Here is a 26342-nt window from a genome sequence, read left to right on the forward strand (position 1 = left end):
CGCAGTAAGAAAAAAAGACTTATTTATTTGAAAGGCAGAGTGAAAGTGGGAGGGAGGGGAGAGAGTCCTTCATCTCCAAGTTTCCCACCTACATGGCTGGCAGTCAGGTTGTGGCTGGCCCGAGTCAGGGCATGGACCTTCATCCAGGTCTCCCACGTGGGCGGTGGGGACCCCAGAACTTGAGCCACCAGCTGCGGCCTTTGCAGGTGCGCTAGCAGGGGGCTGCAGGAAGTGGAACAGCCAGGGACTCCATTGGGAATCCGCAGGCAGCTCTGAGAGTCCCACAGCCCAGGCATGGTCCTATTGCAGTATTTAGAAGACATTTTCCGTACAGCTATTTGTTTCAATATGGAAGGTTTGAAAAAGAAATGAAATCCACGGATAAAAGCTTTATTAAACTATTGCAAAAATGCCTTCAAACAAGTACCACAAACGTAAACTTTTCTTAACAAACTTCCTAGGAGCTGAGAAAGTGAACGATTCCAAGTGACCAGCTTTAAAAAAAAATCGTCTTGAAAGTCAAGTGGTTTCTTGAAAGTTGCTTGAAAGTTCTTAAGTTTATACTATTTCATTGGAGAAAAACAGGGAAAGTTCAGTAACATTCTTAGCTGACGAAAATTTTAAAATGTTGCTGACAGGTCAGGACGGTATGAGCCTGCAGCTAAAAACGTCCAAGGGGTCCAGTGACAGACACTTTCTCCTCTTAGCTCTCCAGGAAAAACATTGGCGGGTTCCGACGGCGGGCTCCGCCCAGGTCGCTTCCGTGACGCTCTGCTGTGACGCACCGGCTTCTAGAACGCGCACCATGCCCTGAGGGCCGGACGATACGGGCCTGGCGCCGCGCGTGCGCGCCTCGTGGCTCGCGTCAGGACCGGGCAGCCCCGAGGCCACGCCCCGGGGGCGGGGCTAGGGCAGAGCGTCGAGGCCAGCTCTCGCGAGACGCCGCCTGATGACGCACGGGAGGGCGGGCGGCGTCGCGGGCGCGGGCGGGCGTGTTTGAATCTGTTCCGAGCGCGGGAAACGGCGGTGTTCCCGGGCCCCGGTGAGCTCGGGGCTTCGCCGCCGGAGAGGGCTGGTGGTGGGCGCCTGGACAGCGCTGGGCGTCCGCGGACAGGCGCCGCGTGAGATCGGCGTCTGCGTCAGCCCCTGGGCCGCGGGGCCGTGCGCTGGGCGGCCGGCGACTCTTGACAGGGACGAGGCCGGCTGAGGCGTGAGCCGTCCGCCGCTCGGGGAGAGAGGCTGGCCGTCGGGAGGGCTCCGGGAGCCCGGGGACTGACTGCCTTGGGCAAGGGTGGGGAGCCGCCCTGAGAGAACCTCCCATGCCTGAACTCCCGGGGTGGGTGTCCGCGAAGATCTCCCCCTCAGAGCCCCCCGAGCCACCTGCTGAGCTGAGAGAACATTCTCCTTCGCCGCCGGACCGCCTGTGTGGGGCTGGGAGGGTTGGGGGCGGGTAGGGAATGCGGCAGCTCTTAAGACAACAGGGTTCTCTTTTTTAAATTCCGCAGCAGACTTGAGTCGTGAAGAAGTTCTTGCCCGGAAACGGATGACTGGATGATGAGATGAACGCCCAGCTCCCGAGGGACGTGGTGGCTTGGCTGGGCGAGGGCTTTGACACCACTCCGGCCAGAAGCAAACCTCGAGGGTCGTCCCCTTGAGCAGCCAAGCCGAGTGAGCGGAAGCTGCCTGTCCCCGCCGTCGGCACAGCAGAGCTGCAGCCTGGTCGGCCCTAGACGCCCTGGGCCTGGCGGGGTGCACTTGGCCAGAGGCCCGATGTGGAGGTAGCCCACGCTTGTGACAGCTCCCTGGGAGCTTCCTTGTTTTCCTGACTTGGTTCTGGGCGTTAGGATTCATCAAGGCTGTTGCTGGCCTCTTCTTTGTTTTGATTCATAGGAAGTTGCAGTTCGTTGTTCAGGCATTTGACCCAGGCAGACGGTCAGCTGTTACTCCCTGTGTAGACACTGAGCTCTAGGGAGCCTACGTGCCAGATGACTCCCCGCCCTGTCATTCTTGCCACCAGGAACAATGATGGTGCAGGCGACTTTGCTTTATTTTGAAAGCAGAGGGCCTCTGTGGCACATGTGTTCCATCATTTGCCATCACTGTTGTGTTGATGTTTTTCCTATAGCCTCGGATGGTGTAATGCAGCCTGGGGTTTGCTGGGGCAACGAGGGTGCTTCCGCTCCCATGGGCTCTCATTACTCTGCAGGGGCGTGGAGGTCCGGGCCTGGGCTGGGCTGGCTAGGTACAGTCTAACGAGCCCCCTGGAGACCCCAGGGCTGTTCTGGATCTTGCCTGGAATAACAAGCCATTGTAAGAGTGAGGTTTTGTTGCTGGAGGAGAATGGTGTTGCCGAAGGGAAGTCTTCAGAATTTGGGGTCAGCCTGCTGTTTGATTGCTTGGAGTCAGGTCTGCTGTGTCTTGCTAGAAGGGAGAGAAGGTGAGCTTGTGGGGCCATTGGGTTCTCTCTTGTGTCATCACTACCAGTTGATGAAAACAAGTCATTGCTGTTACGTTGATAGTGAAAATAAATTGTCTTTTAGGTATTTTAACTTGTTTTTATGTCAGAATATTGTTACAAACTGTCTAGATGGTGCAGGAATTTTCTTGCAGTTTTGGATGTTTTTAATAGTAAATTAAGTATTGTAGAGAAAGGCATATTTGCAAATTAAGTTCCAATACAATTGTTTTCCACCAGGGTTTCAAAATAAATGCCATTGAAACAGTTTCATCCATCATGGAAAAACGAGAGAATTTTGTGCAAGCCGTATCGAAGGAGCTGGTTGGAGAGTTTTTACAATTTGTTCAGCTTGATGTAAGTTTTAGATTTTAGCTCTACTTAGATTTTGCGTGTGAATGTGTAATAAAAGCTCATCTGAGATCATCACTTCTACCAAATGAAATACACTTTTTTCAGAGAATCTTTTCAGTTACTTAAAGGCTGAGTTAGAAAGAGAGGTGGGCATTCCAAGTGCTGACCCCTGCCCAGTGTAGTGCCAGGAGCTTCCACTTGTGTAGGGGCTCAGCTTCCACTGCTTTTCCAGGCCATCAGCAGGGAGCCAGAGTCCTCAGGGAGCCAGGACCGAAATTGGCACCCAGGGAGCTTTACCTGCTTTGTTACCATGCCAGCCCTGTCATGGGCTTTCTAAAAACATAACTGCTAAACTAAACACCCACCTTGTTCAGATCATTTCTTAAGTTAGATCCTAGTGTTTTGATAATGGTCTCTAATTTGCTGTCAGAGGAGGAAGTGAATTTAGAGGGAAGTTGGAGAGATTGGAAAAGGCTTCATTTGGCTAAGGGGAGAGAATAATGACGGGCAGACCAGCTAGTGATGTTGAGGGTTCTTACAGGGTTTGGCACCAGAAACTGAAAGCGAAATTAGCCTACTTGGCTGCCTTATTTTTCTTACTGTTGCTATTTGTAGGAGGACATTGTGACCGTAGAAGGTCAGTGAGCACAGGATTACAGTTGCTTGGATAATATTTGGAGGAGAATAACCAAATGGCTACCTTTTGTATACCTGATGAGATATCATTTGTATAAGAACAGTTGAGTGGGAAGTAATATACAAGGCAAAAGGACTTCCAAACAAAGGCATAGAAACAGTTGATGGTTTTGTTGATGGACTAAGTATCTCTACCCTAATCCTGTATGACCCTCAGTGTATAAAGTCTGATGCTACTAATAAACTACGGCTTTTGACCATCAGTCAGGGTCCACGTGTGTTATTATCGGCTCCGTGCACCAAGTCCATCGCTGTGGGACAGCGACAGCTATTATTAAACTCTTTTGTGTCTTGAGATGGTGCTGCTTTGGATTAATTTTAGGGAGAGTTTTGCTAAGTGGATGACTTCTCAAACTCCAAAGATTAAAATACTAGGGAAGACTAGATGAGGAATTTGCTATGGTGATCATCTCTGTACATTTTCCCTTCTAGCATTCGATTTTGAAAATACATGAAACTTGTAACCGTTAGCACTTAAGCTTTTCTGTTGATGCCATTTGAAAAGGATGCAACTGATTTTTAAAATTTTATTTGAAATGTGACATTTGCTATTTCTTTTACAGAAAGAGGCCTCTGATCCTTTCAGCCTCAATGAATTATTGGAGGAATTATCAAGGAAGCAGAAAGAAGAATTATGGGACAGGCTGAAGAATTTGTTAACCAATATGTTGTTAGAAAGCCCAGTGGAGGGGTGGCAGGAAGTGCAAGTCCAGGGTGAAGATGCTATGGAAACTGAGCATAGTTCAAAAATGGTATGATTTCTACAAAAAATAAGAACTCTGCTTTCTCTGTTAAAAAGTAGTTGTTTATTATGTATCATTAAATTTTAAGAAAGTGTTTTTTGAAGTTCAGGAGAATCGAAGAAACTAAGTTGATTTATTCTGATTTTACCCACTTTTTAGTCCTGGTGTTGTTAACAGCACTGGTTAATGGGAATTCAGTGTTACTGTTCTCTTTGTTCTTTTAGGACAGGTGACTTGTATTCGGTGTAAAACATTTGTTTTATGTTTGGAACCAGCATTGTGGCATAGCAAGTCATGCCTCCGCCTGTGATGCTGGCATGCCCTGTGGCTGCTGATCGGTTACCTGGCCCTCCTGCATTCCAGACCCATGCTCATGTGCCTGGGCAAGCAGCGCAAGATGGCCCAAGTACTTGGGACCGGGCACCCACATGGGACACCTAGAAGACTCTCCAGATCTGAGTCCCTGGCTTTGGCGTGGCACATCCCTGGGTATTGAGTCCATTTGGAAATGGAACCAGCAGATGGAATATCTAGATCTCTCTTTGTCTTTCCCTCTGTGTAGCTCTGCCTTTCAAACAAGTTTTTTAAAAAAAAAAAGGTTGAGAGAGATTCCACCTGATGGTTCATTTTCTAGATAGCTGCCATGGCTAGGATTGGTGCTGGGGCAGGCTCGGGCTCAGGTTCGGGTTCAGGCTCGAGCCAGGAACCTGGAACTCAGTCCAGATCTCTGAGACAGGTGGCAAGGATCCAAGTACTTCAGTGCTCGTTTGCTGTTTCCCATGGTGCAGATGAAGGGGTCTGGTTTTGTTTGAAAGCAGAGCCTACAGAAGCCCAGGCACTCTGATAAGGCATCTAGGCATCCAACAGTAGCTCAACTGCTAGGTGGGATGCCTGCCTCTTGTGGTCAGTTCTGATTCACTTCCTAGAATAAACTGCATTAGGCTTTAATTTTAGATTTGATGAGTTTTACATTCCTTTTAAAAATTGAATTTAATTTGATGACCTTAATTCACTCATGTTTTAATTTTCATTTGCAGAAAAAAAATATAGAAATAATGCATGCAATTACGTCTGTGATTCTCGTCTCTGTATCTGTAATAAACGAGAGTGAGAATTTTGAAGCCTTGCTGGAATGTGCTGTTATATTAAATGGTAAGCTGACTTTGTTATAAGTGGCCTATTTGAAAGTGGGGCAATGAAATCAAACTTTGTGAATGGAAGCTCCTTGTTTTTATGGGCATTGCTGATGTTAGAAGTGGTACGAAGACATAGTTTTGCAATCAAATGTTACTTCTGCCAGAAAAGGAGCATACCGTGACTGCCCCGAGTGATTACTCTGGGCTCCATGTTACTGTTCCACGTGGTACAGATGTGTAGTAATTGTTATTGTTGACAGACTTTTCAGTAAACTCTCGTTTGACTTACAAGCAGTTGTTTGTTTGTTTTTTTTTTGTTAAAGATTTATTTTTTTTTATTACAAAGTCAGATATACAGAGAGGAGGAGAGACAGAGAGGAAGATCTTTCGTCTGATGCTTCACTCCCCAAGTGAGCGCAATGGCTGGTGCTGCGCCGATCCAAAGCCGGGAACCAGGAACCTCTTCCGGGTCTCCCATGCAGGTGCAGGGTCCCAAAGCACTGGGCCGTCCTCAACTGCTTTCCCAGGCCACAAGCAGGGAGCTGGATGGGAAGTGGAGCTGCCGGGATTAGAACCGGCGCCCATATGGGATCCTGGGGCGTTCAAGGTGAGGACTTTAGCCGCTAGGCCACACCGCTGGGCCCACAAGCAGTTGTTTAAAGACAAACCTGACTACAACAGTTTCTCAGCTTGTGACTGTTGTCTGATAGTGTCAACCAGTAATTTGTGAAGTTGGGATTTTTCCTTTGCTGATGTCATCAATGTGATGTAGGGGTTGTTGACTCCTCAGTTTTTACTGAGGTTTGACTCATGGTACTTTGGTTCAGATTTTAACCGAACTGTCAGACTGGTTATTATCTTAGGAGTTCTAATAATGTGAATTAATGATAAGGTCTGGTTATGAAATATTTATGTAAAGTTATAGGTATAAATGATAAAGTTCATATTAAATAACAACTTACCAAGGAGTTATCCCAAGTGCCCTCATCACGGCAGTGAGTATAATTAGGGTCACGTGACACATCTTTAATCAGGCTTGGTTTGTGTATCTGCTTCGTATGTTTTAATCTGAATACTTGAGTCTGTACACAGCGTTTTATGAACAAGTCACTCCTAGTCAGTGTAGCAGTGGCTCCCAGATGCTTTGTGAATTTACTGTCAGTTCATTTTCGCAGTCTTCAGATAATTGATAAAATGGTTAGTGCTAACATTTGCTATCAACTTCCTAGTTAAGCTACATTATATAATGGCATTCAGTTATAGGTTATAATTGTGCATATATTGTCAGTGTTACTTTAATTGTTTTCTGTTAGAAAGACACTGCAGTCTTTGTATTGTAAGCTAAAACTGGAGGCCAGCTCGTTCAGGGATGTTTGTGATCGATTCGTCAGGTAGACCTGACCTGGCTCATTGCACTTATATTTGAGTAGCCTCAGCATCTGCCTCTCCAGAATTTGTAGCAATCAAACATGGTCCCTCTGAGGCTCCCAATTCTAAAAATCTTAGTTGTGATTGCTCTTTTTATTGTTATTGTTATATTTGGAAGAGTTAATAGAGAGAGAAATCTATTCAATGGTTCATTGTTCATTTGGCTACAACAGCCAGGGTTCAGTTGGCCAAAGCCAGGAGCTTCTTCCAGGTCTCCCGAGTGCCCAGGCACTTGGGCCGTCTTGTATTGCTTCCCCAGGTGCGTTGATAGGGAGCTGGATCAAAAGGGAAGTAGCCAGGTCTTGAACCAGCAGACATATAATCTGGTGTTGCAGTTAGCCACTTAACCTACTACATGGTAACACCAGCCCCGTGTCTGGCCTGTTTTTATGACAGGAGTGAAACACATTCTTAATTAACATTATTCGAGTTTGTAAATAAATAACATCCATCTTTGGCAAGTAGTCTCAAAAGACAAGTATGTTTTTTATATGGCAGTTAGTATGGAATACAAAAAAATGTATAGAATGAAATGGACATTCTGTGATATGATTGCTGTGTGTAGTTTATACTCCTGTGGCACTGTAGTCTTCGTACGTTGAATATTATGGTTAGTGGTGAGTTAAGCCTGTGAATGAGGAGTGGACTATAAAATTATATCTTTGCAAAAACTGATGAGGGGCAAATGGAGGTGAAGAAACTGGTTATCTTGGAACTGTCTGTGTCTGTGGAATGCATGGAATCTGTCCTCTTTATATCAATAAAAATTTTATACTCTTTGGTAAGTTAAGTGTAAATTAGTGCTTGCTTGGCACATCTTTATACAAAGTCAAAATGCTCTCCGCTTTTGAATCTGAACTAATAAGGATTTGCTTTATAAATTTAAGCATGACTGCTTTGTTTCAGGTGTTTTATATGCATTACCTGAATCTGAGCGAAAACTACAGAATTCTATTCAGGATTTGTGTGTCAGATGGTGGGAGAAAGGCCTCCCTGCCAAGGAGGACATGGGCAAGACTGCTTTCATCATGCTGCTGAGGAAGAGCCTCGAGACCAAAAGAGTATGTCAGCTTTCTTAAGTAGATTCTTCACTAGAAAAGGGTTGTGTTTGACTGTCGGTGACCTAACTATTGTAGTGTCCCAAGTTGGAGGGGTTTTTTTCTTTGAGGATTTATTTACTTATTTGAAATAGTTACAGAGAGAGGGAGGACAGATGCTTCATTTGCTTATTTACCCCCCAATCCCAACCCTATGGCCATAACTGCCAGTGATGAGCCAGGCTGAATCCAGGAGCCAGGGGCTTCCACGTGGGTAACAGGATCCCAGACACTTGGGCCATCTGCCGCTTTTCCTAGGCCGTTAGCAGGAACTGGATTGCAAGTGGAGCAGCCAGATCTTGATCCAGTGTCAGCTTTGTAGGCAGCAACTTTATTCCCCTGATACAACTCCAGTCCCAAGAGAATGTTTCAAGAAGCTATAATGTTTAGAGGTCAAAGGTGAATGGAGAGGATCCACATAGTAGTTATTTATTTGGAAAGCAGAGTTACAGCGAGAGAGAGAGAGAGAAGGTGGAAAAAAGCTCTTCATTTCCCAAATGACTGCTGTGGCCATGGCTAGTCCAGCCCGACTCCATCCATGTCCCATGTGAACACAGGGGTTTAAACAGTTGAGCCGTTTCTGCTTCCTAGCAGGCACGTCATCAGGCAGCTGGATAGGTGGTGGAGCAGCCGAGACTTGAACTTGTGCTAATGTGGGATGCTGTCAGCACAGGAGGCCACTTGACCTCTGTGCCATGGTCCTGGCCTTCTGTATTACAGGTCTAATGTCAGACTTGTTTGTTTTGCTTAGGGTGTGGTTTCTGTCCTCTTTTTGGATACTTCAGGGTCACAAAGTGGCTGCTCTGTCTCCGTCTCCTTCTTGTCTGAGTTGTCTGTAAGAGAAGCAAGCAGGGGAGCAGACAGGGCCAAATCTCAGATTCTGAGTTTGTATCCCTGTTGTATCCCTGGCCACTTCTGTCTGTTAGTGAAGAAAGATAGGTGACCATGATGACTGCCTGTGTCCATGTCACTCTCTGAGGAGTAGTGCTTGCTGGCATCTGACTACATTTCTGTGTATTTTTAAAAAATATTCTCTAGAACAACAAGTGGTATTTGTGGATCTTAAAATCTGCTTTTTTATGTCACTATTCTCTACTGTTTGAACTTTATAGAATTATTTATGATATAAGATTTACTTAATTTAAAATACAATCTTACTGTATATATTAACACATTTCTGCCATTCCTAGGGTGCAGACATATGTCGGCTTTGGCGTATTCATCAAGCTTTATATTGTTTTGATTATGATTTGGAGGAAAGTAGTGAAATTAAAGATATGCTACTTGAGTGCTTCATAAATACTAATTATATCAAGAAAGAAGAGGTAAATGGGCTTTTATTATTTGGTCTGTTAGCTACTTTTTAACAGACGTTTTTCTTAACTTCATGTGGGTGCTTTGTAGGATAGTCAGTGTTTTGGTAAGAGTCAACAATCAGGAGCTATTTATTGCACATCACTTGGTGCCAAGGAGTAGTGAAGTGAGCGCTACAAGGACTTGTTTACTTTGTCATATACTTGGATAGTAGCAGGTGCTCGGTGTGACTCCAGGGAGGCCATATTGCGTTTTCCATTAAGGATGTTGAGAAGTAAGGTTGAGAAAGCACTTCCCTGTGGAGATCTGGCCCTTTGACCTAATCCCACTGTAAGTGGCATTGACTCAAAACCATCATCACGTAGTGTCCCCTTTATTTTTCCCACCCCTCCAGGAAATTAACAGAGGCTTTTGGCCTGCTGTGACTGCCATCCTTAGCCCACACCCACATGGTTGGTGATCACTTGAGATGTAGTCTATCCCAATTGAGATGTGACTTTAACATAAATTTTACATGAATACAAAGATTTGATGTGGGAAAAAATAATGTAAAATAGCTCGTTAATTTTTTAATATATAATCAATGTGATAACCATATTTTGAGTATATTTCTTTATGTAAAGTATGATTCAACTGAGTTTAATGTTCATTAGCATTGCTACTAGAGGATTAAAGATTACAGCATGGCTTGCATGGTTGTGTTGTATGAGCATCCTTCCTTTTGCTTTGCTGGGCATGGACTTTGTGTCCCTGATGGGAAAGCTGAGGAGCTGTCCTGAGCCTTAGTTTTGGTGTGAACCTTGTAGGTGCATCTCTGAGGGCGTGGACGGAGTCATCGCTTCCTCTGAAGTAGGAGGAAGAGGGCTGTGAACAGATTGAAGTGCCAGCATATTTGAAAGATATTTGAAAGTTTTTGCTTGGCAGGCACATCTTACCCACAGGAGTACTTCAGATGTTCGTTGGAAGTAGAATTTAAAAGATGATTTTGGTGTAAAATATTTTTTTTGAGATTTATTCATTTTTATTGGGAAGTCAGGTATATAGACAGCAAGATTTTCTGTCTAGTCGTTTACTCCCCAAGTGACCACAACGGCCAGAGCTGAGCTGATCTGAAGCCAGGAGCTTCCTCCGGGTCTCCCACACGGGTGCAGGGTCCCAAGGCTTTGGGCCATCCTTGACTGCTTTTCCAGGTCACAAGCAGGGAGCTGGATGGGAAGCAGGGCTGCCAGGATTAGAACTGGCGCCCACATAGGATCCTGGTGCATACAAGGCAAGGACTTTAGCTGCTAGGCCACTATGCTGGGCCCATAATATATTTTGAAAGTTATAAATGAGTCTTCAAAGAGTTCATGAACAATTGATACTATGAAAAAACTATCCCTGAATTTCAAAAAAAAATTTTTAGATTTGTTTATTTGTATTAGAAAGACAGATTTACAGAGAGAGGAGGCTTAGAGAGATCTCCCATCCCCTGGCACTCCTCAAACGGCCCCAATGGCTGGAGCTGAGCCTATCCGAAGCCAGGAGCTTCTCCTGGGTCTCCCACACAGGTGCAGGGTCCCAAGGCCTTGGGCTGTCCTCTACTGCCTTCCCAGGCCACAAGCAGGGAGCTGGATGGGAAGTGGAGCAGCCAGGCTATGAACTGGCACCAGTATGGAATCTGACACTTGCAAGTGGTGGAGTAGCCAATTGAGCTATTGCCCGAGCCCCTCCAAAATTTTTTTTTTATTTTAAAAGATGTGTTTCAATTCTATTTTGCACAAACATTTTGAAGCAGTGTCTCTCTCCCAGAGCTGTCAGTACAGAGGTACTCCGGGTACATGCTGCCTTCCAAGAGAGTGCATGTGTGCTAAGTTATCAGTAGATATACTTCATTTTCAGAAATGGCTTACCTTCACAGTACTGACTCCCACCATCAGATTGTTACTGGGATTTCTTGTTTGTTTGCAATTTAAAAATGAAATCTTATTACTGTTTTTTTTTTTTTTTATTTATAGGGACGACGATTTCTTAGTTCTCTCTTCAATTGGAATGTGAAATTTGTTAAAATGATCCATGAGACCATTAAAAACCAGTTGCAGGGATTACAGAAGTAAGTATTAGAGGTAATTAAAATATTGCACCTTGTTAATCTGGTTCTGACTTGATTGTTGGAAGGTTGTGTGAGAGTGCTGCAGAAAGGTCACGGATGCAGCAGGTTCAGCTGCAGCCTGACTGATGTGGCAGTGCAGTCAGATCAAAGATGAGCTATTTCATAATTAATGTTAGATAATCATTAGCATTACATAATTCAGGAAAATGGATCTGCTCTCTATACTTCACTATGCACACCAAATTTCCTTCTAATAAAAGATGTAACCACAAGTAGAAAAGTACTAGAATAAAACATAGACTAATTCTTTTAAAATTTTAGAGAATGGGAGACTTAAAATTACGATTCAAAATTCAGAAGGTATATTTTAAATGATAAATTTGACTATTATATTGATCTTTTAAATGCTCACAGTAAATTCTCAAAACTATGCATGAATTTTTTTTTTTCCACATGTAAAAATCTCTGCGGTTGCCCATATCCCTCCCCAAGGTCCTTCCCCCGGGGATTCCTCCTTTAGTATTGCACTGGATGTCCTTCATGAACAGTCACAAGTCCCTCATGCTGTGAGGGAAGTGTTTCCCGACAGTGTAGGCATGGACGCTGTCAGGGAGTCCAGCATCCTACTGTCAGGGTATGTCCATCTTTGGTCTATATGCACAGACATACAGCACTTTGTCTTCATGTCTGGACATACCAGTCTCCACTACACTTCCATTACATATCCCCTTAAATACAGGGCCAGCGAGCACAGTCCATAACAGGGTGAACATAACAAATTTTCATTAACATGAAGTTAACAAACATGCTACCAAAATAATTTGTCACAAGAATGATTAAAATGAGAATCAAAAACCTCACAGAACAGATGCAAGTGTGTGACGCTTATGGTGCTGGCGCTGAAGGAGTTGCATTTAAAAGCTGGCATGTCATTACTCATGAGACAGCAAGACAGTGTGGAAGTGGACATGTACAGCCTCAGGTGTTCAAAAGCAGTCTGTGTGTTATGGACGATCAGTTAATGAATTGCAAGAACTTACTGGGCGCGATACAAATAGCTAGGAAGTGCAAAAAGATAGGATTTACAGCAAAAATAATTAGATTTGACATTACAAAACTGTAAACTGAGGTAAGAGCCATTCCATGAGAGGATGAGTGAAACAGCTGCTAGACATTAGCATTGAGATTTTTTTTTTTAAGGTTTATTTCATTGGAAAGGCAGATATTCAGAGAAGAGGAGATACAGAGAGGATCTTCTGTCTGATTATTCACTCCCCAGTTGGTCGCAACGGCCAGAGCTGAGCCAGAATTTTTGGTAATATTTTGGCTGTAAATGGACTAAATTGTGTGCTATTAGAAACAGCCCTGTCGTGAAAGGATCTCTAGAGGTGCCAGAGTGGAGCATTCTAGTCCTGGCACTGCCGCCCGTTTCATGGCAGATGGTGTCTCTCCCTGGACACAGAGCTAAGTGTTTAATTTGTTTGTTGCTGCATGCTTAGGCTCTGTTTTAAAGCTTGATCTTCACAGCTCTTTTTTGAGGTGTGCTTTAATGATCAGTTTTACCATTGTCGGGCACCTGTATAAATACAAAGGTGGGGTTTGATTCTGGATGTCTGGTTGAACTAGCAAAATTCTAAATTTTCATGATTCTTGTTGATTCTGATATATTAAGGAGTTTCCTGTATTTGAAGACTTAGTACCTAGAAAATCTAAAATAACTCCGAATCAAAATGTATTTGTACCAAACATTTTTTATGTAGTAGAAAGAGATATGTATCATCCACCAAGTCACTCTCTCCCTTGCATACAACATACAGGCTGGTCCAAGTTGAAACGAGGAACCAGAAGTCAGGCTGTCCACAGGCGTGGCAGGAGCTCAAGCATCTAGGCCATTGTTTGCTGCCACCAGGTACATGAACAGAGTAGCCAGGACCCAAAGCAGCACTCCAGCATGGAATGCAAGTGCCTACAAATCCATGCATGTTTAAAGCTCCTGACTTCACAATCTGCTTCTGCATTTTTGTTCTCGTGGATTCAGAGAAAATAATGGAAAGTTCTGGAAAGGCGATGACTGAAAGTGGAAGAAATGTAGTCACTTTGTTTTCTCATCTCCAGCCTTTTCCTTTTTTTACAGATAATTTGCAAATCCCTCGTCTTAACAGTTTCTTCTTCACTGACAAAGCATGTTGCAATTAGGAATTTTTTTAATAATTCCGTTAAAATATTCTTGGTTTTTTTTTTTTTTTTTAGATCTTTGATGGTACACATTGCGGAAATTTACTTCAGAGCTTGGAGAAAGGCTTCAGGGAAAATGTTGGAGGTATTCTCATTTTTTAAAAATATTAATGCTTTATTGTATTCTGGTTACAAAATAAGTAGTCAAGGAAGTATTAAAGCCAAAATTGAAAATCTGTGTGATTGAACTTCATAGTTCTGGCTGTCATTTGTGCTAATCATGTACCAAAACACAGTCTTTGAGGGACGTGTCACTCATTGGCATGGGCAGTTTGGGGGAAGACAATTCACTTACCAGAAACTGATTGTATGTTGAAGTGATAGTGTCCTGGATATATATATTGGTCTAAATAGTATTTAAACAAGCTTATCTGTTTTTTCTTTTCTTTTCTTTTCTTTTTTAATTATTTATTTGGAAGACAGAGTTAGGGGAAGGGCGAGAGAGAGAGAGAGAGTTCCTCCATCTGCTGATTCACTCCCTAAAGGGCTACAGCTTGCTGGAGCTGGGCCAGGCTGAAGGCTGGAGTTAGCCCCCTTGCTGGATTAGGAGATTTAAACGCAATACCAACACTACAGGAAGTGGCTTAATGAGCTATACCACACCCTGGTCCCTTTCTCTCTCTCTCTCTCTCTCTCTCTCTCTTTTTTTTTCCCCTAGATGTGTTTATATTTATTGGAAAGGCAGATTTACAGAGAAAAAGATCTGTCCACTGATTCACTCCCCAAGTGGCTGTGTCAGAGCTGAGCTGAGCTGATCCGAAGCCAGGAGCTTCTTCTGGGTCTCTCATGTGGGTGCAGGGTCCCAAGGCTTTGGGCCGTCCTCTACTGTTTTCCCAGACCACAGGCAGGGAGCTGGTTGGGAAGTGAGATAGCCAGGACACAAACCAGCGCCCATATAGGATGCAGACACATGCAAGGTGAGAACTTGAGCTGCTAGGCTACTGCACCGGGCCCATTTTTCTCCTTTTTCTGTGTGGCTATTAGAAACTTTCAGTTGGATTTTGGGACGCAGGGCTGCTGGAATTAGAACCGGTGCCCATATGGGATCCCGAGTGTGCAAGGCGAGGACTTTAACTACTACACTTTCGCTCCTCAGTTGGATTTTGGAAGGTGGGTACAGTGATGCTGCAGCCTAATCTGCCTGTGATGCATCCCATCTGTGCAGCTGGTTTGTGTCTTAGCTATTCCATTTCTGATCCAGCTGCCAGCTAATGGCCTGGGAAAACTGCAAAGGAAGGCCCAAGTGCTGAGCCCTCGTGGGAGACCCAGAAGAAGCTCCTGGCTCCCACCTTTGCACAGGCACAGCTCTTATCATGGCAACAATTTGGGGAGGATACCAGCAAAAGGAAGATTTTTCTCTGTCTCTCCCTTCCTTTGTATATTTCTGACTTCCAAATAAAATAAAGATTGAAGTTTTGGCTTGCATTCTACTTTTGCTGGACTCGGAGATTAATACTTTGAATTAGACTAACCTTTAGTGATTATGTTAGGAATGTGTGGCTATGTAATTCACAGTCCCAAATAAATACCTAAAGATCCCTTTGGACAAAAATAAATGTACGTTTGCCTGCTATTCTTTGTGTTTTTCTCAAGTGCATCTTTTATTCCGAGTCTGAAAGGGGCTTAGCGAGCGTTTTCCACCCTGCTTTTGTTTCTCTTTTGGAGCGCAGTCATCCCTTGGTGTGGACGGGATGTCCCTGTGGGCAGAGTCTGTGTTACTGGTGTTTCTCTGCTCCTTCTGTGTCAGGATTTATCGTTGATTTCTGCTTCCAAGGAACAGAGTTATGCTGACAGCTTTTATTTTACTTATTTTTTTATTTTATATTTTTTTTGGAAAGGCACATTCTAGAAGAGAGATAGAGATATTCCATCCCTTGGTTCGTTCCCCAAATGGCTGCAAAGATTGGAGTCGAGCTGATCCAAAACCAGGAATTGCTTCCGGATCTCCCATGTGGATTCCCCAGGCTTTAGGCCATCCTCCCTTATATTCTCAGGCCACAAGCAGGTGCTAGATAGGAATTGGAACAGCCACAATACAAATCCATGCTCATATGGATACCAGCACGTGCAGCTTAAAGATCAGTCAGTTGAGACATCACACTGGGCCCACTTTCGTCTCTTCAAAGAGTGGTTGAGAGATCTGTTTTCGATCTGCTGGTTAGCTCTCCACCTGCCTCCAAGAACCTAGAACTCCATCTGGGTTTCTCTTGTGGGCAACTGGGGCCTGAGCACGTGAGCCGTCATCTGCCTTCCTTGTGCATTGGTGGGAAGCTGGTTGGTCGGGTACTCTGAAATGAAATGTGGGCATCACATACTGCAGACTAACCAGCCACGCCATTACACCAGCCCCATAAAACTTGTGCTTAGGAAGGAATATTTATCCTGAACTGTTTTGTTCCCCTTTCTCTGATAGTATTTTTTTAAAGGGGGGGGGGGTTGTAATTAAAAATGTAATTATTTGAGTAGATGGTATAATATCAGTACCGATAATGAGCACGCTTCAGTTTCAGTAACAGCAAATGGTTTCTGGCTGCCCTTGGAGGCTTGGCCTTCCTCAGTGGCCTCACCCTAAGGCTTTGTATGCACTGAGGTAATATGCTTTTTACTCCCCTCTCTTTTTATCCTGATTCAAAATAGTCCAGAAAGGTCTTATTTCTCTGAGTTTGAAATCTCAGCTTCCACTCTAGATGTAGTTTCATTTTTGTTCTGAATAGATCCAGGCCTCTGAAAATTGCCTAGGTCAGTGATGACTCAGAAGAGGGACTGCTGCAACTTAGCACCTGCCGGAGTCTGAGCTCTGTGGTTTGAACTGCCCTCAAGTGGGGGCTTCCCTTGCCATGGGGCACAGATGAGCATTCTAAGATATATAGCTTTAAATTAAGAAAGCTCTTGTGAGGGCTGGTGCGATGGCTCAGTTGGCTAATCTTCCCCCTATGAGCAGTGGCATCCCGTGTGGGAACTTGAAGCAGATAAGAGGGGCTAGCACTATGGTTCAGCATGCTAATCCTCCACCTTTAGGCATTGGCATCCCTACTAGTGCACAAGGAAGGCAGATGACGGCTCACGTGCTCAGGCCCCAGCTGCCCACAAGAGAAACCCAGATGGAGTTCTAGGCTCTTGGAGGCAGGTGGAGAGCTAACCAGCAGATGGAAAACAGATCTCTGTCACTCTTTCAATAGATGAAAGTGGGCCCAGCATGATGTCTCTACTGGATATTCATCCTGAAAGTGCTGATATCCCATATGGGTGTCTTTGTGTGTCCCAGCTGCTCCACTTCCCATCAAGCCTGCTGCTTGTGGCGTGGGAAAGCAGTGGAGGATGACCCAGGTCCTTGCGATCCTGCATCCACATGGGAGACCAAGAAGTTTCTGGATCCTTGTTGAGATTGGTTCAGCTCTGGCCATTGAGGCTGTTTGAGGAGTGACTCAGCTGACAGGAGATCTTTTCTGTGTCTCTCCTTTCTGGAAATCTGCCTTTCCAGTAAAAATAAATAAATGTTTAAAAAAAAGAAAAAAAAGGCAAAAGAACTCTGATGAAAGGTTCTAGATTTTTTTCCTCATGAAATACAAAGGTGAAGCTTCAGGTCCTTGTACGTTGTGACATTGCCTGGCGTGTGGACTCTGGCGTACACACAGCAGGTTCTGTACATTGCACTTGTTGTTTCAGGCCATTGAGAATGACTGCATCCAGGACTTCATGTTCCACGGGGTCCACCTTCCCAGGAAGTCTCCAGTGCACTCCAAAGTACGAGAGGTAAGCAGCACACCTTTAACCATAATGGGTTGTTAAATTGTTTTTGAAATGATGTCTCATTGTTTTTCTTTTTAGATTATTGTTAAGATTTATTTATATGAAAGTCAGAGCTTGAAGAAAGAGAGAAACTTGTTTTTAAAGATTTATTTTTATTGCAAAGTCAGATATACAGAGAGGAGGAGAGTCAGAGAGGAAGATCGTCTGTCCGATGATTCACTCCTCAGGTGACCGCAATGACCAGAGCTGTGTCAACCCGAAGCCAGGAACCAGGAGCTTCTTCTAGGTCTCCCATGTGGGTGCAGGGTCCCAGGGCATTGGGCCTTCTTAAACTGCTTTCCTAGACCACAAGCAGGGAGCTGGATGGGAAGCAGGACTGCTGGGATTAGAACTGGCGCCGATATGGGATCCCTGTGCGTTCAGGGCAAGGACTTTTAGCCGCTAGGCCAGCGCACTGGGCCCCAGATTTTCCATTTTCCATGTGTTGTTTCACTCCCTAGATGACTGCAACAGCCAGGACTGTGCCAGGCTGAAGAGCCAAGGTGCTTCATCCAGGTCTCTGCCAGGGGTTGTCGGGACGTGAGCACTTGGGCCATCCTCTGCTGCCTTGTTGAGACATGGACTGGCACCGATATGCAGTACTGGCATTGCAGGCAGTGGGTAGTTCCCCAGATGGCTGCAGTAACCTTGGGCCAGGCCAAAGGTAGGAGCTTGAGAACATCCATCCTGGTGTCCCACAAGGTGGCCGGGACTTGAGCACGTGGGTCATCTGAGGCTATCTCACTTGCATTAGCAGAGAGCTCAGTGAGAAGTGGAGCAGCTAGGACTAGAGCCTGCCCTCAGATAGCTGACAGCGTTGCATGCAATAACTTCACTTGCTGTGCCACAAAGCTGGCCCTTAAAATTGTGTTATGTAATGGCTTAGATATGTTAAAATCCTGGTTTGCTTTTTTGGAAACCAGATGGAATACATGTTTTGATAATTTATCTTAATGGGATATTTTGTTTTTAAAAGATAATGAATTTTATTCTTTGTAAATGGTTTGATTAAACAAGGCTCTGTTGACACTGTCACCTAGCACTGATTGGTGTTTGATTGATCCTGGTGGTCCTGGCAGGTCAGCTGGGTGTGCTTGGTTCAATTAAGCAGATGCTTTCGCACAGCAGCCTGATCCATGGAAGCCTTGTTTGCTTGCTGAGTTTTGGCAAGCATGTGTCAAGAAGCTAACTGAAGAAAGACCATTTCCTTATTTCTCTATGGTAGAATTACTGTTAGCTATAGTATGTAAGTGCTCGTGGCTAACTATTAATTTTGGATAAGAAGGCATTTTTCTAATATTATAGATGACTTGGTTTATGTTACCTAATGGTGAAGAACCTAGAGATTTATCTAGACCTCTGAGTTTCCATGGGACTTAAAATGGCGATTTTGAGACCTGCTAGCATTGTGTCACAGTGAGCTAAGCCACTGCTTTTTTTTTTTTCAGCACCAGCATCCCATAGAAGTTTCGGTTTAGGTTTCTGCTGCTTTGGGTTCTGGTTGCTCCACTTTTATCGAGATCCTTATTAATGCATCAGGGGAAGCAGTGGAAGATGGCTGGAATGCTTGGGGTTCTGCCACCCACATGGGAGACCTGGATGAAGCTTTGGGTTCCTGGTTCCTACCCCACCCAGTTCTGGCTGCTGTAGGCATCTGGGGAATGACCAGCGGATGGAGGATGGATCTCCCTCTGTCTGTAACCGCCTTTGGAATAACCGTTTCTCTCTCTCTTTCTCTCTCTTCCTCTCTCTCTCTCTCTCTCTATATATATATATATGTATATAGATATAGATATATATTTGTTGTTGTGTCAATAAGTTTATTATCATTATCAGGAAAATCTTCATAGAAAATGTTTGGTTTAGCTCTCAACAACCCGCTCCTGAGTGCGGAGGGAGCTTGCCTTCTTTTGGGCTTCCTGGTCTTTCTTCTGGGGAAGAGACGTTTTGGGACGGTTCCACCTCTCCTTCACCTCTCGAACTTCTCATATACTGGATTCCCATATAGCCATGTGGCCTTTCCTATACATCTCCTCCATTGTGGCCGGTGTCATATTGTTCTTTATGTATTGGGAGAATTGCTTCTTGTAGGCATCTTCCATCTTCTATTAGGTAGCACATATAGTCTGCAGCGTTCTGCCCCATGAGTCAGTATGTTTTTTAAGATGTGATTTTGGCATCTTACAATGGTGTGTCTGTGTTTTTCTGTCTTTGGACATATAAAAATTGCAAGCAAAGAAATGTACACTTGGGAAAGTTCTGGAATCAACTTGCATAGAATTCCACGTAGAATAATTGTGACTTTCAAAAAAATTTAGGATAAATGTATTTGGTTTATTAAATCTTCCACCCATAATCCCATTGTAGCTTTATTAAATCTTAGGGCAGTTGGGTCATTATTTCACATGCATGATTTGGTGTTCAAATTCTATTTAGAAATAAAAAATACATCCTGTTAAACTACATGGAAAATTTGGCATAGTTGCTTCAACATCTTTGATACCAAATGACATTTTTCAATATCTTATTTTCTGCTATGTTTTTTTGAGTAATATTGTAAGAATAACTGTTACTGTTTGGTAAATTTATGGGAAAAATGGCAAAAAACCTAAAAGGAAAATGGTAAATTTCACTTTTTATTTTTTGATTTCACTTTTCAGGTAAAATATATGATTGCATTTGAAGGTCTTGCTGATATAGTTGTTATTATTTCATTTGAGGAGCAGAGAGACAGCTTCCATCCACTGGTTCACTCCCTAAATGGCTGCAACAGCCAGGACTGAGCAGGGCCACAGCTGGGGACTCAGTCCTGGTCTCCCCCTGTGAGTGGCAGGTGCTCAGTCACTTGAGCTGCTGCCTCCCTGGGTCCACGTGGGCAAGGAACTGATGCCGAAGAGTGAGTCTAAGCATTTCTAGGTGGGACACAGGCATCCTAACCAGTGTTTGTATTGCTAGGCCGAATACTTATCCTAAGGAATCGTATTCTTCAGTGATTACTCATCTTATTGCTTCCTCCTCAAATCTTTTGTTTGATAAATATCTAATTTATTTGGGAAGTTATTAATATGTTGTAAGAAGCTTCATGAAGTATTTCAGGTTCTGTGAAAGTAATAGTACCCATGGGCCCAGCGCAATAGCATAGCTGTTAAAGTCCTCACCTTGAATGTGCCGGGATCCCATATAGGTGCTGGTTCTAATCCTGGCTGCTCCACTTTCATCCAGCTCCCTGCCTGTGGCCTGGGAAAGCAGTCGAGGACGGTCCAAAGCTTTGGTACCCTGCACCCATGTGGGAGACCTGGAGGAAGCTCCTGGTTCCTGGCTTCGGATTGGCTCAGCTCCTGCCGTTGGGCTGCTTGGGGAGTGAAGCATTGGATGGAACATCTTCCTCTCTGTCCTCTCCTCTTTGTATATCTGCCTTTCCAATAAAAATGAATAAATCTTTTAAAAAATGTAATGTCAGGCGCGGCGGCATGGCCTAGCGGCTAAAGTCCTCGCCTTGAAAGCCCTGGGATCCCATGTGGGCGCCGGTTCTAGTCCCGGCAGCTCCACTTCCCATCCAGCTCCCTGCTTGTGGCCTGGGAAAGCAGTTGAGGACGGCCCAAAGCATTGGGACACTGCACGTGCGTGGGAGACCCGGAGGAGGTTCCAGGTTCCCGGCTTCGGATCGGCACGCAGCATTGGCCCGTTGCAGCTCACTTGGGGAGTAAATCATCAGATGGAAGATCTTCCTCTCTGTCTCTCCTCCTCTGTGTATATCTGGCTGTAATAAAATGAATAAATCTTAAAAAAAAAATGTAATGTCCATATTGTTGATGGAAATATTCTAGAATTAGCAGTAATGAGTATATGTACAACTCTGAGTAGATCAAAAATAATTGAGTTGTAATTTTTTTTAAGATTTATTAATTTTTGTTAGAAAGGCAAATTTACAGAGAGAAGGAGAGACAGAATAATCTTCTATCTGCTGATTCATTCCCTAAATGGCCACAAAAGCTGGAGCTGAGTGGATTCAAAGCCAGGAACCTTGAGCTTCTTCTGAGTCTCCCAGGTGGGTGCAGGTCCTGAGGTCCTCCACTGCTTTCCCAGGCCACAAGCAGGGTGCTGGATGGGAAGTAGAGCAGCCAGGATGCGAATTGGCACCCTTATGGAGTGTCTGCACTTGCAGATGGAGGATTAGTCATTTAACCATTGCACTGGCCCCGATTTGTATTCTTCAAGAGTTGATTTTGTGGTTTCATGAATTATTTTTCAAAGCTTTAGAAAAGCCTTTCTGTGAAGTGTATATGCCATTAATACACATTGAGGGGCCAGTAGCTGTGGTGCTGCTATCCCATAGGGCCCCAATTCTCGTCCCAGTTGCCAGTGTGCCTGGGAAAACAGCAAAGGACAGGCCAAGTGGTTGGGTCCCAGCACCTACATGGGAGACCCAGAAGATGCTCCTGGCTCCTGTATCCTGGCTTCTGACTGACTCAGCTTTGGAAGATGTGGTTATTTGGGGCGTGAAGATGGACGACCTCTCTCTTTTTCCCTCTTTCTGTAATCTCTGCCTTTCAAATAACAAATATATCTTTTTATTTTCATGAACACTGAAGTTGGTAATGATGAAAAGCAAACTGTAAGCTGAGGTTATTTATCACTGTCAGTGAAAGCTTCTAAATAATTTACAGGAAAAATAATTCCTAAATTGCCATTCTCTTATGGTAAACTTAGTAGAAACTTAATGTATTGGCTGTTGCTGTTTAGCAGGAAGCCGCATTGGAAGTGGAGCCAGCATTCAGCCCCAGTCAGCTCAGAATGGGGTGCAGGTGTGCAGATCGCAGCATGAACTATTGTACCAGAGCACCAGCTCATAGCTTCTGAGTGTTCTTAAGTTTCGGAAGCTTAGTTTGTGCTGTGAGTCATCATTGGTGACCTGTGGAAGAGTTACAATGAGAGCACTTTAGAGTTAGTGTGATTCATGATCTTGAGAATGGAGTGTTCCTGTTTTACCTTGAAGGTTAGAGGTTTAAGTGACTCTTTTTTGAGATGCTGTAGCTATTGTTAACATAGTAGAGACTGAAACCGTGTTACATCACAAAAGCTCTTGTCTTTATTTTGGCCTTAAGTCTCCCGTGATTCACTGTTCGTTGCTTTCCAGTTTCCATTGTTAGAATGTTATGACTGTGGGTGTCTGAGAGTATGCCTTCAACCTGGGAAATAAGTGGTTAAAGTTCTGTGCAAATGAACATGGTGCCATTCTTCATGACTACATGAAATCTGAAATTCCAAATGAACTCACTTTCTTGTTGATATCTTCTGATGCTTTTGTTTTTTCTGTAAGGAGAATATATATCATTGCCTTTCTTGCTTTTTCTTGGTCCACAGATACTGAGTTACTTTCACCATCAAAAAAAAATTCGGCAGGGAGTGGAAGAGATGCTTTATAGGTTATATAAACCCATCCTTTGGAGAGGATTAAAGGTATACATTTACATAGTTTATCCATATTTAGAATGTACTAGTGATGCTTTTGAATTTAGCATGCTGTATGTTAAAATTATAATAAAGCAGTAGAAATTAAGACTGCAGGCTGATTGCTTTATGAAATTTTAGAACAAACTTTTTTTATTAAAAGCATTTTTGGGGTCCATTTAATTTGAAGTCTCTACTATTTTAGGGGTAACTGTTGCAGAGTTATTTTAAAGTCACCATGCTGGGGAAGGAGGTAGTGACAGGCCCTAAAATGAATCATGGCATTAGGAGACTGCCAAGCTGGGCAAGGCCATCCAGGTCCTCATGACCTTGTGCTGGTGGTCGGGCAACAGGCAGACACTCTTCACAAATGGCATGTCCTGATGAATGCACACACTCAGCTGTGGTGTCACGGGGCACGATGGTAACTTTGCTAATCACAAGGTAGGCTCTGAAGTGAGGAAGAGGGTCTTTTAATGTCTACTGACATTTCACTGCTCAGCTTCATTTATGGAAGGTCTTACTAGAAGTGTGGTCAACTAAAAGGTTTGTTTTTAGTTTGTAAATAAATGCTTTGAGATAATAGAAGTATTATCTGTGAATACTGTATGTTATGTGTTTGGGATTCTGAAGTACTCTTGTATTGTAGGCCAGAAACTCTGAAGTTCGATCGAATGCTGCCTTGTTGTTTGTTGAAGCATTTCCTATTCGGGATCCAAACTTTCTCGCTGTTGAAATGGACAGTGAAATTCAGAGGCAATTTGAAGAACTCTATGTATGTATTTCATGTGTTTAAGCTTCTTACAGACTTTGGAGTACTTACTTAGGACTGGCGTGGTAGGAAAGCCTGACCGTGCCCTGCCCCTAGGCCTTCAGAGAAGCGTCCACTCTTCCCGGGGCCTTCAGCAGTATGCATTGTGGTGTCCCTTTTGTCTCTCAGTCACTCTTGGGATATGTAGGTACTCATTATCTTCAATGCAGTTTTCAGCAATTTACACCCTTCATCTTCCCAATGGAGAGGTGGTGTCATAGTGGTGAAGTATGTGCTCTGATGTCAGGGCCCCGGGGGTTGAGCACACCTTTCTTAATAGCTGTGAAGTGTTGAGCAAGTAACCATACTTCCTGTGCCTTTGTAAATAGAGATTATGACACTGCGTACTGTAATACTGTTGGTTGGTATGAATTAGCAAACACTGGTTTTGTGCCAGGTCACACCTACGGATAATAGAGCTGATTTGTTCAAGTGAGGTGTTAGTACTTCTAAGGTGAAGTGCTTGTTTCCAGGGGGTAGTATAGATCTTTTTCATCTAGCTGGGAGAGTGCTAGCTAGCTTCTTATTTCTCTGTATTCCCTCTTATTTGTAGCATTTTTCTGATAGAAGTTTGGTGAATATTATTTATTTTACTAGTTAGGATAAAATTTAAGAAACAGTAATGGTGAAAATGTTGTCATAATGTTTTCGATTCTGCTCCATTTTTTGTTTTCTGGGTTTAGAAAATCTCAGACATGCACAGAACTGAATTATATATCTAAAAATGTAACACATGCATGGACTCACCTCAAATGAAGAGTCATTTGTGCTTTGCTGTAGGACGTCATCCACATATATATCTACCCAGAATTCCTCTTAGTGACCATGATTCAGTTTCCCGAAATAAACTTGCACAGCAAGTTAGATTTTGGCTAATTTTTAGCAGTCATAATTTTATACTGAGTTGTCAAACTGTTGAAAACCCCTTTTGGTTTTCCTGAAGTGTTTACATTGGGATCATTGTTAATCTAGCCACCTTTCCTTCTTCTGGTGTTCTCTGAAGTTTTATTCATTTCGTTTTTATCCCATGCTTGGCTCCTGTGTGGTATTCATACTCGCTGTTCCTGATCTGGACAGCTAACTAGGGAATTAGAAATGACTTGCCAAGCACTGTAGCTCCTTGGATGGAAGCTGTGGAGTGCAGTGACAAGGGATTAAGTACCTTTATTTGAATTCAACCCTGTTGTCTCATAGTGTGGTCTTATCTAACCACTTAATTTGTTTCTAGTTCTGTTGCTGGTTTAAAACTGAGAATAGTATATTATAACGAAATTTAAGTAAAAAATAAGCTATCAACTATTTTTTTTTAAACATTTATTTATTTTTATACAAAGATATACAGAGAGGAGGAGAGACAGAGGAAGATCTTCTGTCCGATGTTTCACTCCCCAAGTGAGCTGCAACGGGCCATCCTCAACTGCTTTCCCAGGCCACCAGCAGGGAGCTGGATGGGAAGTGGAGCTGCCAGGATTAGAACCGGTGCCCATATGGGATCCCGGGGCTTTCAAGGCGAGGACTTCAGCCACTAGGCCACGGTGCCGGGCCCACTATCAACTATTTAGATAAATTTCTAGTTGCTAACATGTAATGGGAACATTAAAATTATTTACAGTTATGTGGTAGTCTAATAATACCAGGACTGTATGGATGAATTTTACATATCAAGTGCTATAAATGCTGCTATGTTTCTAGAGATGAGTCAAGCTGATCACAGAGTCAGGTATGTGGGGTGATAGTTTTCTGTGATGATGGTTGATGCCTAGGCATCTAAATACAAATTAATGCATGTGGGTTTTCTTTACTATTGTTTATTTTGTAAAAAGGCTTTGTTTTTTCAATCTTATTTGAAAGCAACAGTTACAGAGAGAAGGCGAGATCGTATATTCACTGTTTATTCCCCAGTGGCCTTGGTAGCAGGTTTGGGCCAGACCAAAGCCAGATAATTCCATCCAGGTTTCCCATGTGGGTGGATGGGTTCAAACACTCTGCAGTCTTCCACTGGTATCCCACATGCATTAGCAGAGAGCGGGATTGGAAGTGGAACAGCTGGGACTTGAACCAGCACTCACGGGATGCTGGCATTACAGGCTGTGGCTTAGCCTGCTGCATCACAGTGTCAGCCTCAGTTTTTATTTTTCTAGCTTGCAAAGTAAAGTAAACATAGTGATAGGGAGAAAGAGATCAAGTTTTCATCTGGTTTACTCCCACGTGGCTGCAGTAGCTGGGGCTGGGTCGGTCTGAACTAGGGACCTAGAATTCCACATTCAGGTCTCCTGTCTGGCTGGCAGTCTCGGGGACTTGCACCCTCTTCGGCTGCTTTTCCCAGTGCATTAGCAGGGACGTGGATAGAAAGTGGAGCAAGCTGGGACTTGAAAAGCTGCATCCATTTGGGATGCTGGAGCTGTGCCCCATTTCCAGCTTCATCTTTATTTTATGATATTTTTGTTGTTGAAGAAGTCAAATTATATTGACTTTCCTACAGTCTGTTCTTTCCATGCGTTTAATATATTGCTCTAACTTGTGTTTCCTGTAAATCAGTAGGGAGACTTGATCAGGTGCATGTTTTTATGAGGTTTTGTTACATAAAATTATTTTCAGACAATGTCATTTATTTCTATCTCTGGTACATAATATTTCATTATTTCTTTTGGAATTACTATTAACTACTGACAGCTGTGGCTTGATTAATTACTTCATTAAAAGTAGATTATTATTATCATTTTTTTAAGATCTATTCATTT

General features: G+C 43.6%; 1 protein-coding gene and 1 non-coding gene across 2 annotated transcripts in view; both read left to right on the forward strand.

The window, feature by feature from the left end:
- Nucleotides 1-924: 924 nt before the first annotated feature.
- NCAPG2 (non-SMC condensin II complex subunit G2) overlaps nucleotides 925-26342 on the forward strand; it is a 69108-nt gene continuing 43690 nt past the window's right edge. The window contains exons 1-11 of the mRNA XM_004599018.4: nucleotides 925-1042; nucleotides 2696-2812; nucleotides 4069-4257; nucleotides 5286-5400; nucleotides 7719-7873; nucleotides 9100-9234; nucleotides 11221-11315; nucleotides 13566-13635; nucleotides 17217-17303; nucleotides 22704-22799; nucleotides 23440-23565. Of these exons, the coding sequence (XP_004599075.3) occupies nucleotides 2735-2812; nucleotides 4069-4257; nucleotides 5286-5400; nucleotides 7719-7873; nucleotides 9100-9234; nucleotides 11221-11315; nucleotides 13566-13635; nucleotides 17217-17303; nucleotides 22704-22799; nucleotides 23440-23565 (1146 nt within the window). The 5' untranslated portion in view covers nucleotides 925-1042; nucleotides 2696-2734. The remainder of the gene's footprint in view (nucleotides 1043-2695; nucleotides 2813-4068; nucleotides 4258-5285; nucleotides 5401-7718; nucleotides 7874-9099; nucleotides 9235-11220; nucleotides 11316-13565; nucleotides 13636-17216; nucleotides 17304-22703; nucleotides 22800-23439; nucleotides 23566-26342) is intronic.
- On the forward strand, nucleotides 19516-19634 carry LOC118760404 (small nucleolar RNA SNORA38). Its single transcript, XR_004996768.2, has one exon. It is a non-coding gene; the product is annotated as a small nucleolar RNA SNORA38 (small nucleolar RNA).

Source organism: Ochotona princeps, chromosome 2 (assembly GCF_030435755.1).
Source record: "Ochotona princeps isolate mOchPri1 chromosome 2, mOchPri1.hap1, whole genome shotgun sequence".
Taxonomy (NCBI): domain Eukaryota; kingdom Metazoa; phylum Chordata; class Mammalia; order Lagomorpha; family Ochotonidae; genus Ochotona; species Ochotona princeps.